The 14470-nt window shown below is 41.0% G+C and overlaps 1 protein-coding gene across 2 annotated transcripts in view; it reads right to left on the reverse strand.

Annotated features, from left to right (window-relative positions):
• The window catches only part of nr6a1a (nuclear receptor subfamily 6, group A, member 1a), a 47014-nt gene that overhangs the window by 17490 nt on the left and 15054 nt on the right, over positions 1-14470 (reverse strand). For both annotated transcript variants that reach the window (XM_032516039.1, XM_032516040.1), the window contains exons 2-6: positions 9277-9507; positions 7088-7143; positions 6215-6375; positions 4432-4662; positions 3801-4055 (exon numbers count right to left, since the gene is read on the reverse strand). In XM_032516039.1, coding sequence (XP_032371930.1) covers positions 3801-4055; positions 4432-4662; positions 6215-6375; positions 7088-7143; positions 9277-9507 — 934 coding nt within the window. The remainder of the gene's footprint in view (positions 1-3800; positions 4056-4431; positions 4663-6214; positions 6376-7087; positions 7144-9276; positions 9508-14470) is intronic.

Here is a 14470-nt window from a genome sequence, read left to right on the forward strand (position 1 = left end):
AGCAGCTTTCTGCTTGTGTCTTTAGGCTAACTATATTAGCTTTAGCCTGGCTGGTAACAGCTTTCTGTTTGTTTCTTTAGGCTAACTAAATTAGCTTTAGCCTGGTTGGTAACAGCTTTCTGGTTGTTTCTTTCTATATTAGCTTTAGCCTGGCTGGTAGCAGCTTTCTGCTTGTGTCTTTAGGCTAACTATATTAGCTTTAGCCTGGCTGGTAACAGCTTTCTGTTTGTTTCTTTAGGCTAACTAAATTAGCTTTAGCCTGGTTGGTAACAGCTTTCTGGTTGTTTCTTTCTATATTAGCTTTAGCCTGGCTGGTAGCAGCTTTCTGCTTGTTTCTTTAGGCTAACTATAGTAGCTTTAGCCTGGCTGGTAACAGCTTTCTGCTCGTTTCTTTAGGCTGACTATATTAGCTTTAGCCTGGTTGGTAGCAGCTTTCTGCTGGTTTCTTTAGGCTAACTATATTAGCTTTAGCCTGGCTGGTAGCAGCTTTCGGCTTGTTTCTTTACACTAACTATATGAGCTTTAGCCTGGCTGGTAGCAGCTTTCTGCAGGGGGGGGGGGGGGAGAAATGACAGGGAGACGTTGTGATTATGTTGCATTAATCAGGTGATTTAGTTCGTATTTTCAGCAAACACAAAACACTGACTACTGTGGCTTCCCTGACTACCCATCGAAAACTATGCGCATCACTGTGTCAGCGGCAGCTGCTGCCAACGGTACTTCCCATAATAATAAACCCTGTCGGACTAACGTCACATACACACGTTGCCCACATGGCTACCTGTGTTAAGGGGGAAGGGTCGGACGGTAATAATCATGTAAAAGGAGAACGGTAAACGTTTACTTTTCGATCAAGCAGCAAGGAAGTTTTAGCATCAACATGTCCCGCAATGTGACTATTGCGCATGCACAGATTGCGAGATCTCGTGAATTTATGTAGAATAAAAACCACAAAACCAACAACAGTTTGTTTCCATCCAGAGGAGTAGAGGGGAAACAACTCTGCGCTGTGTTCAAGGTATAGTGCAGGGATATATGATCCGCCGTGAGCACAGTCTATTTTGTTTTGAAAATGAACCCGATGTTTTATTTTGTTTCTGTGCTCGACTTCCTGTCCCACACTATCTGCCGTGTGGTGTGGAGCTCTCCGGCGTCCGGCAAAAATAGAAGCTCCGCGTATCTGCTCCGGAGGACAGCGGATTGCCGGAGCTGGGACGGAGTCGGGAGACAGCCGCTCCACAGTCAGTGTAAATACACACATTGACTTTAATGGAAACCTAATGACTCCGACGGTGTTCTGGAGCGGATCCACAGCCGTTCCGCAAGCGGTCGAAAGTAGGAGTTAGACCACTGGAATAACATGTAACTATTTTGAAAATAGGCTTAGTTCCCTTTTGGGGACAGTGGAGTAAGCTCCAAAAACAATTTTGCCATATTATAAATGTATTATATTGCTATGAAAAAGTTAGCTTACAGTTATCTGTTACCTATATATTATAGCTACCTATTTACACACCCAGCACACCCAGAAACATTAGCAGTAGTTGCATTTTTTAGCTCTGCTCTGGGCTCCAGATTCCCTGAAACATTCAGTTATTGCACTAATTTAAATCATGATAACTGCATGATATTATTGTTAAAAAATTATTATGACTATACTTTAACCCTCGTTTGTTTTGTTATATGCAGGTGTTGTGTTCTGTATGTCACCCTGCTTTTCTTTGTCTATCCTTGTGTATTTTATCTTGGTTTCTTTCAGTGTTGTTGTTGCTGTATAGTAAAATTAAACAAAAAATATATGGTTTGGTGCCTAAAAGCAAACAATGAGCAGATGCTGAAACGCTCCATTGAATTGAGGTAAACTACAGAGTGGTGATCATATTCTGTGTTTCTAAGTATCAGTGACTCCTTTCACATTACAGTTCTTGTTTGTAAAAAACACTTATCGGTGCAGCTTTAGGTGGAATCTGCAATTCTAAAGAAAGATTGTTAATATTTGAACCCAACACCCAAACAAATACCTTTAGAGTGTTAGCCTGTGCCAGGGTTTTCCAGCCCTCTCACTCCCTTTCTTTTTATACATCATGTCCTTTCCCCTTCCCTGTGCACGAGCACTAACATATTATTGTTGTGTTTGTTTCCTATTTACAGAGCCAGGGCTGTGCAACACAAGGGGCCCTATTTTAGGGATCAAAGGTGCTTTTCGGGCATGTAAGAAACCACTTTTGCTAGTTTAACGGCGGAAACAAGGGTCCGTGAGCCGGGCGCTTGGTTCAAAAAGGTTGTACTTAGTATCTTAATTAATCAAAGGTGTGTTTTGGGCGTAATATGTAATGAACCAATCAGTGTTATCTCCCATTCCTTTTTAAAGTCAGACACGTAGGTACATTGGCACATTGCTATTATGACGGCGTATGTGCTAAGCAGGAAGGAGAGATTTTCAGGAGAAGAAACTGATCTGCTCGTGTGTAGAAGTGAAAGCGCGTGAGCAGATCATATATGGCATGATCAATATGCCACCAAAACCCCTCGAGGTGAAGCAGGCGTTTAAATAACGATGAAATGCTGCGCTATTGACTTTAGACCTGGTTTTTTTGTTTACTTTTCACAGCCTCAAGATAGCAAAAGGTCAAGAGTGGACCTGAACACACCTCCCTGTAAGACCAGCACACCCATAGGCGCAAAGATGGGCGCAGGTTCATTTGCTATTTAAATGACATGGGTGCTGGACGGGAAACTGACAACTGCGTCGGTCTTAAACTAGCAAAGACCCTTATGTCTGGCTTTGCACTGCACCGGGTGCAAGATGGGGCCCAAGATGTTTTTCCAGCGCGCACATAGAACAGAAAGCCGTAAGAAGATGTTCACTGAATTTGGCAAAAAGTGTTTGGGATTAGAACTGAGACTTTACCTTTACTCAAGTAATTAAAAGGGAACTTTGTACTTAAGCAACCACAATCCACAATGTAACGTTAACGGACAATCGTGCACCATCAATTTACGTCCACATCAGATTATTATTCTTCATTAATTATGTTAAAGAGTTTTTAACACGATACATCCCCAAAATAAATCCCTTTAAATAAATAGTAATTTTATCATCATGAAACACACTCCATTTAAAGTCGACAGAAACTAAACAAAACTCATAGCAAATATTGTTTTTTCTGTCCACCTTACCAACAATCACTTGATGATTGTTGGTAAATCCAAAATTGGTTTGCTTGAAATAAACCCTTAATTCACCCGTTTACCTGTAAAAACATGATAAAATTACTGTTTATTTAAATGTAGAGTTTGGTGATGGTGATGTTGCAGCAGTTTCTGGTGGGACAAAAAGGATCTAACTCTTATCGGTGTAGAGATCCTTTCGATTTCCGCATTTGCCCTTTATGATTAATTACATTATGAATGTAATTATGATTACATTGCAGCCCAGTACATGGCTGCCGGTCACAACATTCTCATATTCTCATATTTTTGTTCACATTAGTCCCTTAGACGCCAATGCATTGGAAATAGGGTTCAGAACACAAAAAATCCCCAGTGAAGTCATACTTTATCTGTGTAACTTGCTGTATGGTTACAAACTAATTGTGGTGTTTAGGTCTTATTAGATCTGGCAATAAACTGGGAAATAAAACAACCAAAAGTAAGTAGACTCTACTGGGGTGGCTGTGGCTATGGCACCGGAATTTCCGGCAGCACGGGAGCGATCCCGGAAATAAAACATTGTCGATATAGACTCATTTTTAATCTAACCAAACTCTGGGACCCCTCTTTCCTCTCAGAGGACTCACCCCTGCAGCTCGTCGTCAGACGGCGTGTACTTGGCAGTGACGTCGGCCAGGTCGCCAAAGATCTGGGCGCTGTAGATGGTGAGGCAGGAGAGCAGGATGAGCTCCTGCCAGGTGGAGCTGAGCAGGCAGGTGTAGTCCTCTATGGAGAGCTCGCAGAAGAACGGCAGCTTCTTGATCCAGGAGATCTGGCGGAAGAGCAGCTCGTCCGCCAGGCGGCACAGCAGTGCAAACAGCTCCACCTGGGTCACTTTGTACCTGGGAAACAAAAGAAACTGTGAATAGGGAAATGATATGTGACCAAAAGACCAAAATGGCAGCCGTTTCGGAAAATAATCTCTTATTTTACGAAAATAGAACACCAAAACTTGTCTCTCTTGAGAAGTGGGCAAGCCGTGCGTGCTGCTCTTCATGAAGTTGTCTAGATTCAATTTTATGCAAATGAGGAGCGGGCAACTTAACGCCAATCTTCTCCAAAGTCCTTGTGACGCTACCAGAATGCATTGCTGCTCCCGTAGCAATGAATGGTAAGCGTTGAAATGAAGCTGACAATGGACACACACCTTAACACTTGGCTGTTAATTGGACTATCCCTAGTTAGAGTATGCAGTATCTTGTGTATAGACCGACTCACCCGTCTTCTATGAGCATAGGGGTTGCCAGGGGGGCCAGGTCTTCAGCAGCCACCAGCTGCAGCACCAGTGGGTGGGACTGTGGGTAGAGGCTGCGGGGCTGGGGGGCCAGCAGGCCGGACTGGGCCGCATAGCTGAACAGGTGAGGCAGGAGCTGGTAGTGTGTGGACATGGAGGTGTTGAGGTATTGGTCCCTGAGGGCCGCCGTGTAGCCGTTCATTTCCACAGAGCGGCTGTAAGCACACAAAGGTCAAAGGTTACACACACTTGGCCATATTAGTTCATATTAAAAGGAATAATGGGACATTTTAGGAAAACACACTCGGGTACCATCTTTTCCAGAGTCAAATAAGAAGATTTTATGTCCAGGACAGAGTGAGCCTGGTGTAGTTTCAGTGGTGCAAAAAGAGTTCAAATCCTTTACCTAAGTCAAAGTAGTAATACTTCACTGTGATAATACTCTCTTAAAAGTAAAAGTCGTGCATTGAAAATGTTAAGTGAAAGTATGTAAGTACTGTCAGGAAAACGTATTTAAGTATCAAAAGTAAAAGTACTCAGAATGCAGAATTCCTCCCATTTTAGGAACTGTAAAGGATCCAAACAGTTGTGTGTTTGATGGTCTAATCATTTCAGCTGGACTTATAGGCCGTCATAGTGTTTACTTTATAATACAACAACAGATTTTATTAACTACATGCGTTTTTTTGTGTGCCTAAATGTTAATCTGTAAGTAACTAGTAACTAAAGCTGTCAGATGAAGGCAGTGGAGTAAAAAGTACAACATTTCTCTCTGAAATGGAGCGGAGTCGAAGTAGAAAGTAGCATAAAAAGGAAAGACTCAAGTAAGTACCTCAATATTTGTCCTTAAGTACAGTACTGGAGTAAATGTAATTAGTTACTGCAGTCGGCCACATGCCCATTACACACACTTTATCCTTTCAACTTTTTGCACATCTTCTCCCAAACAATAAAACCTTCTTTTATTTTTGTTAAACAGTCATACTGTACATATTTGTTTATTTATATTACCGTTTCTTTTATATTTACTGTTTATTAACTTATAATATGTTTATGTATGCACCATCCACCAAGGCATATCCCTTGTAGGTGTTACTTACAATACATCCTTTTCAGAATCAGATTCTGCTTCCAGTGTTTGTGCTACGCTAGGCTAAACACATCCCTGATCTAATACATCTCTGTACTGAACATACAGGCTGTTCCTTTGAACTTCCTAGCCTTGTGGTGGAGCTCCACTCTCTTTGCCATTGGACATCTTTGCATATTTTGTTTAGACAGCGTAGACAAAACTTTGCAGTAAGTCCATTTTGTACCTGCATACTAATGCCTACACTGCGCAGGCATTCGGTTAGTGTTGTTCATTTCGGCTCGCATTTCATTTGATAAAACAAGTATTCCTCTGAATAGCTATCCTGTGTTGATAAACCTTATGTTTATACATAACGAGACTAAAATAAATAAAGCCAGGCGAGCAGCTAGACAATATTTGTCCTTGATGAGTGCACATAGACAATGTGCTCATCTGCACAGCGAGAATTGCAGATAGTGCGGCGAGTTCTTTGTGTTTGCTATTATCAGCCGAGCCTGAGGAGTGGGCATGCATACTCAGAAATTCTTTGGCTGATGAATACCTTTTAACTAAAAGTCTGGGTAAGATAGGTAAGATGGGAACGAGGTGTTAGACAGTCAGGGCCGGCTCATTATCTCAATGGTGAGGCGAGTGCCGGGCGCTGAGTGGCTGAGTGGATGAGATGAGCGACTCACTTGGATGACAGGGTGGAGGCGGGCGACGGCTGATTGCCCTCCGAGGCTCCGTTGCTCGGGGAGCTGTGGTTGCTGTCGCCGTTGGTGCCCCAGGTGTGCTCCGGGGCGTCCTCCTTGAACTCCTGGCCCGACATGATTCGCTCTATCTCCTCCTCTGTGATCTGTGACACACACACACACACACCCACACATGAAGAGAATGTGGGCTTTGTTTTGTTTTTTCTTGGAGCACATCCTCACGTGACCAAAAACACTGGGCCGTGTAGCTCAGGTCAATGGACTAGCACCACACTGCGAGTGGGGTGGGGGACACAGACAAAAGCTGTTTTGAAAGGCATTAGCATGCCAGTTAAATGGGGAGGAGGTATTGTATCCATGGTTCATTTACTTTGATTTTCTATTAATTCAACACGCATAGTGAAAGAGCAATTCATTCCGTTATTAATGGCAGGGAGGTCTTATAGAAGCGGGCGGGTTTTTATGGACTTGAATGAATTGACCACATCCCTACCTAGCCTCGTGTCACACATTTTCCTTCACCGATTGTTTCTCTCGTCAGCGTTGACAATGACGCCGGCTCTGAATAGCGACTAGTAAGCGGCTTCGTATTTATACTGATGATACAGCAAGGTCAGGGCTCACTCTCACTCCGTTGCTTCGCGAGCATCCCTAGACCCGAATCACGAGCGTTACAGCATCCTACAACGCAGTGTTCTTCAAGTGAATGGCTTGTGCTCTGAATGCAATCATAATGAGCTAACTCGAGGGTCGATAATATGTACAGTACAGAGTGACTCTCGACTGGAAGGAGGTCAGCGAGTGTCACAAAAACAACATTTCTGGCGAGTGTTGAACAGGAAGTCAGTACATTACCTGAACAGGCCCGATGCTTTTGTTCCTCCCTCCTGGCATGCCATCCTCCCTGATTGCTGCATGAATTAAAAAAAAAATTAAATAAATAAATCTACATGGGGTCCAAAAACAGAACAAGATTAATTATCAGAGCACCACCCAGTGGCTGAAAAAAATTACACTTCACATCATTTATTTCCATGTGGGGATTTTTTCCAAACAGAACTTTTTCTTGTTTCTGTTGGCAGGCAAATATGTTTTTTTTTCCTGTTTCCTAAGAACAGTTTGCTAAAAGTTAAGGGAATCTAGTTCACGTGTCCACACACGTTTTATAGGGGCCAGTTGTTCAAAATATTTAATCTGGATCAAAATGATCCGGTTTTGGAAATCCCATTTTTTGCTTTTCAGGATCAGGTAATCCGTCTTACTTTTATGCCGCTTTTTCAAAGCAACGTTGGACTGGATCACCCTGATCCATATGCACAGTTTTCAAGATTACCAAATCTGGATTAGCAGTGCTCTAAATAGGACAACGTATCACAATGTGGGCTACCAGCTAAAGAACAGGTAGAAGAGCCAGCATGGGGTCCTGTAAGTGTTTATTTTGAGACAAAAAACTAAAATAACTTCCACTTCCATTCATATTCCATTTCTTTTATGACCCCACTACAAATAAAAAAACTAATATACATTAACAAACACATAGTGGATATTTTGAAAACATCTTAAAAAAAAGGCTGAAAGTGAAATAGTTAACAAAATAAAGAATGTTCAGGGTTCTTCTTCATCTGAGGAAGAGAGACCAGAAGTTATTTTTGACAGGCTCATCTCTGATGATTGTTTCTTTGAAATTAGATACGGCGATAAATGACAGAAAAAGGGAATATATTATTTTGGTTTGTTATTAAAATCTGTTGGGGGGATTGTTTCATGGGGACAAGATCATTTTTATTTAATTTTTACTTTACAATACTGAATAGCTTAATTTTTAGCCTATGTCTACTTTATCTACTTTATCACTGTTACAACGGTTACACAAGTTAAGTGCAAAATATAAATAAAACTAAAGGCTACAAATGTATTATTTGACCATTTTCTTCCTGGAATCCACCTTGAAATCCTACCCCCTGTCGGGATCAGGATAATCCGGTATTATGGATCAAAGTTATCCAAACAACACAAACTGAAGGTTTGATCCAGATTAAAACTAGGATTGGCTTCCGTGATCTAATCTGATTTCAGATTCCTTCTTTCCTTTTTGAACAACCCATTTTCAAGATCTGATCCAATCCGATAACCAAAATCCGATCAGTTTACCTTTGAACAACTGGCCCTCGAGGATAAATCATATCAAATGATCAGGCTGAAGGAGCACTGAAAGCTCATTTACAATGATTGCCCACTGGGAGGCAGTGTTGTACTACTACTACTACTACTACTACTACTACTACTACTACTACTACTACTACTACTACTACTACTACTACAGAATTCTCTCAGGTTAGGCCAAAGAAAGTCCTATGGGTGTAGCAGCAGATAAATCCCTCTTGGCATGTGCCATGTTTTAGGTTTTCATGATTAAAAATATTTGCTGATTCAGCTTAGTTTTAGTTTAGGGGTTACTGAATAGAATGATGTAAATCCGGGGGCCACATTATCATGATCACACATCACAATACTGCACAATATGCAACTTGTACCAACATGGGTTATACTTATAGCTGTATAAATACTATTAAAGTAGGTTTGTACGTTGTTATTTGCCACTTGTACATACGTGTGTACATTCTTTCCTTTGTATTCTTTTTATATTTATTTTTGAATAGTTGTTCTTGAATGCTATCCAATTTATTATTTCTGTATGTGTGCTGTGTGTTTTATATGTTGCTGCTGAAGTTTTTGTAATCTAATCCAATGTGATTGCCTTTACCCTAAGCGGCCCTGATAACTAATAGTTTTTAGGTTGCTACAACATATTAGATTGCGCTACTTATTCAGGTCATTTCATTATATTGTATTATTTCATTTATATTTATAGTTTTTTTATGAGAAGAGAGGGCCATGGCAAAACACACTTTGTACTTTTAAATGCACAAGACAATAAACTTGAAAACATGAAACTTGGTGAAGTTAAGGTTTGACACCCTCGGCTTTAAAGCGATACGAATGAAAAACGGAAACGATGTCCCTTGGATGTGTCCATACGTTACCTTTGCGGTTCATCCCCATTTGCAGACACTTGAGCAGGCGGCAGTACTGGCAGCGGTTGCGCTGCTTGCGCGACATCTCGCAGTTCTTGTCGCGGCTGCAGCGGTACACGCGCTTGTTGCAGATGCTGCGCTTGAAGAAGCCCTTGCAGCCCTCGCAGGAGATGATGCCATAGTGCAGGCCCGTGGCGCGATCTCCACAGATAAGGCAAGTACGCTGGTCCGCTGGATCATCTGTTAAGGGGACAGATCAGAAAAAGGCAGGCATTAAGAACTAGGGCCAAACTCCCATTTAGCAACATGAGCACAGAGTCCAACATGTAAATGTGCCAGATTTAGCCATGCGGGCTAATTTTTCATCTGCAGTCCCTAGCAGGTTGATGGCTTAAAACGATAGATAAGCTACACAAATACGACACATAAACAAGAACACAGGCATGGGCAAGAATAATGACACAACCAAAAAGTTACAAACTAAAGCTTAACAGCAGCATCTTCATAGTGCACCTTACATGATCATGTTAAATAAAATAATGAACAATAAATGAAACATTCACTCTAAAGAACATAAAATAATTTTTTTTAAATCCCAGAGGAAATTTGTCTTGGAGAAACTAACAAATATCTGTTGTTTAAAGATTTCAACACAACAAAAATTTGACATTTCTGAAAACAATCTGTGATGTGCAACATTATTCCAGCACTTGAACACGATAATACAATGATGAAATAAAGAATGAGATATGTTAATCCAAATGTTACAGCAAACAGTCAACTAAAGATTGGATTATTCGCCGCCGAAACGATTAGCTAATCGCAGTCTTTAAAATCTCGATTCCGATTTGAAAAGGATTAATCGTTGAGCCCTATTTAGAACCACTTCCATCCACCTCTCTACACTAATTCATCCACAGCGTGAAGAAAAAGTAGGTGCAAGAAGTTTTTAATTGAGACCATGGGGGGCGGTTGGGGCTTAAGCACTAGCCAGGCGCTGGCTAATCCAAAAGGATTCTTAAGCCCTAACTCTTATTTTGTGAAAGTGGAAGGTGTAACAGGCAGCGGGACAGGCAGGGGGACAGGCAGCGGAGACGTCTCGAGGACGTTTCACTCAGCAGCTCTGATGAGAGGAGGCAGCGAGCTAAAAACGACACGGCTGATTTGTTTACAGTCTCTCCTTTCTCTTCTTCTGACAACAGCAGTATCACATGAAACGGCATCCTCCTGCTGAAGAGCTTCAAGACATAGTACTCCGTCTCACATGTTTTTACGTCAATCAGCTCAATTTGTGACTGACAATTTGGAGAGTTTTAATATCGGTCTATCCATCTAACTCCTCAAGCAGCTGTTCTCAAACGTATCACTCAAAGGTTCGCGTAGGATTTTTTTTTTCTTTAAGGTCAGGGGTCCGGAACAATTGGCAAAAACAAAAGCAGTTAATCAATAACTCTTAACCCTCCTGTTGTTCTCGGGTCAAATTTGACCTATTTTCAAAAGGTTACTATATCGGAAATGTGGCGTTCTTTTAATCAAATTGTCCAAAACAATAACGCAGATGGTTCGGCATATTGAACATCACAAGTAAAAGAAATAATCACTTCACCACTTCCATTGAATTTGGGTGTTTTATTTAATGTTATAGCATATGAAGAAAAGAACTGATAACAGAGAACGTTTAAAAAAAGTGATAAATATGTCGGGGAAAAAAGTTTAAAGTGTAGAAAAAATTAAATGGTCAAAGACATCGGGGAGAAAGTGACAAAAATGTTGGAACAACCTTAAAAAATGTGGTAAATAAAAGAACAAAAACCGGGGAAAACCGCAAAAAGAGACAAAATGTGTCTTACGGTTTGTTTGTTTGTATTTTAAATTTGGACCCAGAAAAACTAAAAGTTGTATGCTCAATGGGAAGACAAAACAAAAGGTTAGGCAACACATATTCGACCAGATTTCCTGGCCAACCTTAGTACCAGTACTCGGAATTCGGTACCTGTACCTTTTACCAGTAGCCTATACTTTCTCTCTAATAGCAAAAAATGTATTTCAGTCCAAAACAAGTCCAACCCTATTCATGTCTTTAGGGGGAGGGAGATCATTTACAGTCTGTTACACTTCTATTCAACTTCAGTAACAATGTATTGATCAGTAGAAAATGGATTTAAAAGTAGAAAACGTTTAATTTCATAAAGTATTGTATTCATAACAAAAAGGTTTACAGGTTGGGTCCGGATTAACTTGTATTTGGGTCCCCTTTTCAGACCATCACAACTCTAGTTTTGGTTGAAATAAACACATAGTTTACCGATTGTGAAAATATGTTGGCACGCTAAAAGTATTGCTTTTTTTTTTTTTTAAATGGAGTCTGGTGGGTTTACCCAAGCGACTGAAGAGCTGTTTCTGGTTCAACAGAAAGGTCCCAAAGAGGTTTTTAATGTCTATCTTTGAAGGGATCCTTTCCATAATGTTGTCAGACACTTGGAATATTAATCTGAGCCTTCCTCATCTCGCTTAATGCTGGACCAATGTCAAAGATTGTTCTTCACATCTGTCACTTAGACACAAAAACTTAGGGAAATAGGTTTGGAAAAACCTTAGTATAAAAAAATGCCTCATCAATCAATATTAAATTTCAATACCTAAGAAGTAAATCTCATCAGCGTCACTGAGCCAATAACCATGCAGCGATCTTCTACCAAGATCTACTAATGTTTGTGATTGGCTGTCACGTGTTACACGTTGTAGAGACACGCAGGATAACTCTACATTACACAGAGACGGCTCACATAGTAGGAGCTGGAATATGAATTAAAAGATGTGTACTGTAATGTTGGAATTATTTGATATTGAACAAAAACAGTATCGTTTAGGAACCGCAATCTAAGTCCCAGTCTTGGTACCGCTACAGTTATCAAAAACGATATCCAGCTCTTCTTACAATTGGTGGTTCATTTTCAGGGCCGGCCCATGCCAAGCCTTTTTTGGCCTAGATGCTCCACACAGGCGCCCTCTCAACCATTAGCCTTTTGTTTCCTAAAAGAGCGCACGAGTTATGGTACATGAATGAATGAGGGCTGTAATTTGGAACAAGCAAAGGCATATTTAGGGGGTGGAGGTAGGAAGAAGTGGGGGTTCACTCCGTGTGGAACAAGATATCCTGAGCTAAGTATATTAAAAATAGTAGTAGGAATTAAACTTGGTGTGATGCTGGTTTATAAAGGCTGCATGGCTGGCAGCTTGCTGACCATGGAGAATGAGACATTAAGACGGCATAAAAAGAAATGGGCCAAAGTCTTAGGAAAGTGATTCAAAATGAGGTTTTGGATGTATGGAAGACCATATATATGTGACAGGGTGGGGAGAGGATCAAAGAGCGATGGGCATTACTGAGTACCTTCTTCGTGAAGCTACTTTATTAATCATGAAGGTGCTCTCAAACTGTTAAGACAGCAAACTGAGAAGGCTGTTGGAAAATCTTCTCTTAATCCCCCATCTACCTCCAGGCTACATAACGCACATAATCAAACTCACGGAGGAAGCAGAGAATTAAGTCGGAGCACATATTCTCTGCTGTCCTCGGTCTTACACTTAAAAACACACTTACACACACTTACACACACACACAGATAGAGAGAGAGCAGATGGGTTGGACTCCATGGTTACAGAGGACAGATACTAGATACTAGCTGCAGCAGGAATGTGGCCTGCTCCTGATCAGCAGGCTTCACTGGGATCCAACATATCACAACCAGATAGGTCAGAGTGCGTTCCATTTACCACGGAACTCGGAAGCCAATGCTGGGAATGACGTCGCACCCGAGTTGAATGCGTTCTACACACAAGACAGATTTTTTATTGTCGTCATTAGCTCTAGCCAGGTGAGCCACTGTTTTTTGTGCATACAAACTGCCTAACAACACCGAGTGTACGACTGAGTTAGTGAGACACAAATGAGACAGAGGTGCTTATAAGTGTACGTTACCACATCTTTCACAAGATACTATGACATACAAACTGCAAAATTTTGATTTCCTTTATTTTAAACTGTCAAACCTTTTGTTGCATAGGAACTAGAATTATGTAACATTTAAGCTTTGGATTCTTCTCTTCTTGGGTACAATCACTGCTCAGTTTTTGTGTGTTTGAGCTGGAGAGAAAAGTCTCCTGCAGGACAACTGGTGGTTGGTGGATGTAAAGAGCTTTAAAGCTCTACTAAAGAAAGAATGTGGTCATGATAAAACAGAAGAATGTGCGTGGACAGCAGCAGGTATGCTTTCAGAGAGAGCTTGCTCATGAGTAGAGAGAATAAAGTAGACATAACAGGTCTGAGGCTGTCCAGCAGGTTAATGCTGCCTGTTGAGCCTGAAGATTAACACGGACATCTGATTAATGGAAGACTCTTGTGTAATGCAACAAACTGCCCCACACACAGCTGGGGACCTTTACCCTCCTATGGGACTCTCTGGTTAGAAGTCAATAATGGAGGCAGACAAGCTGGGGATTGAAACCCCGGACTGTACCGGGTTTAAATCTCTTCCCTGCTGACTGACTCCAATCATTTTGCTTAAGCTTAGGTCACACTATAGTACTGCTAATGCATCATTCACACAAAAAGGTAACAAACCACACACTGCTGTCATTCAACATCTCCATTCAAATTGACCACTACGCCCTTTAAATGCACAATAACTGGACGTGGAATGACGCAAATCAAGGTTTGAGCTTGGAAACGCAACTTGCGGCTTTATTAGAAATTGTTTTTGTGTTGGTCATCTGCTTTTCTGAAATTACCTTGAGCTGAACTGAGCTACTGTACATGTCAGACTGAATTGAAAATAAATGTTTTTGACAAATCAGTTGCAGGCATTTTTAACTAAGTGCACTGTTTGTCCAATCCTTACAAAGCTTGCGGGATATGTTTTATGACAACGTTGGACCACATGTGTGAAAATACTTTGAAGTCGCTATTGAGAAAAAAGGTTTGAACCCGTGAATCGCCGCTTGGTTACACCTTCTCATTGTATGCGTTTTCTTTATTTTCATGACTATTTACATTGTAGATTCTCACTGAAGGAATCACAACTTTGAATGAACACATTTGGAATTATGTGCTTAACAAACAAATTTGCTTTTTTTTTTTGCAAACCCTTGGTGTTCTCTCAATGTGCTCTTTATTAGTTAGTCACCTGAAATGGTTTTCACT

This window comes from Etheostoma spectabile, chromosome 5, assembly GCF_008692095.1.
Source record: "Etheostoma spectabile isolate EspeVRDwgs_2016 chromosome 5, UIUC_Espe_1.0, whole genome shotgun sequence".
In the NCBI taxonomy this organism is placed as follows: domain Eukaryota; kingdom Metazoa; phylum Chordata; class Actinopteri; order Perciformes; family Percidae; genus Etheostoma; species Etheostoma spectabile.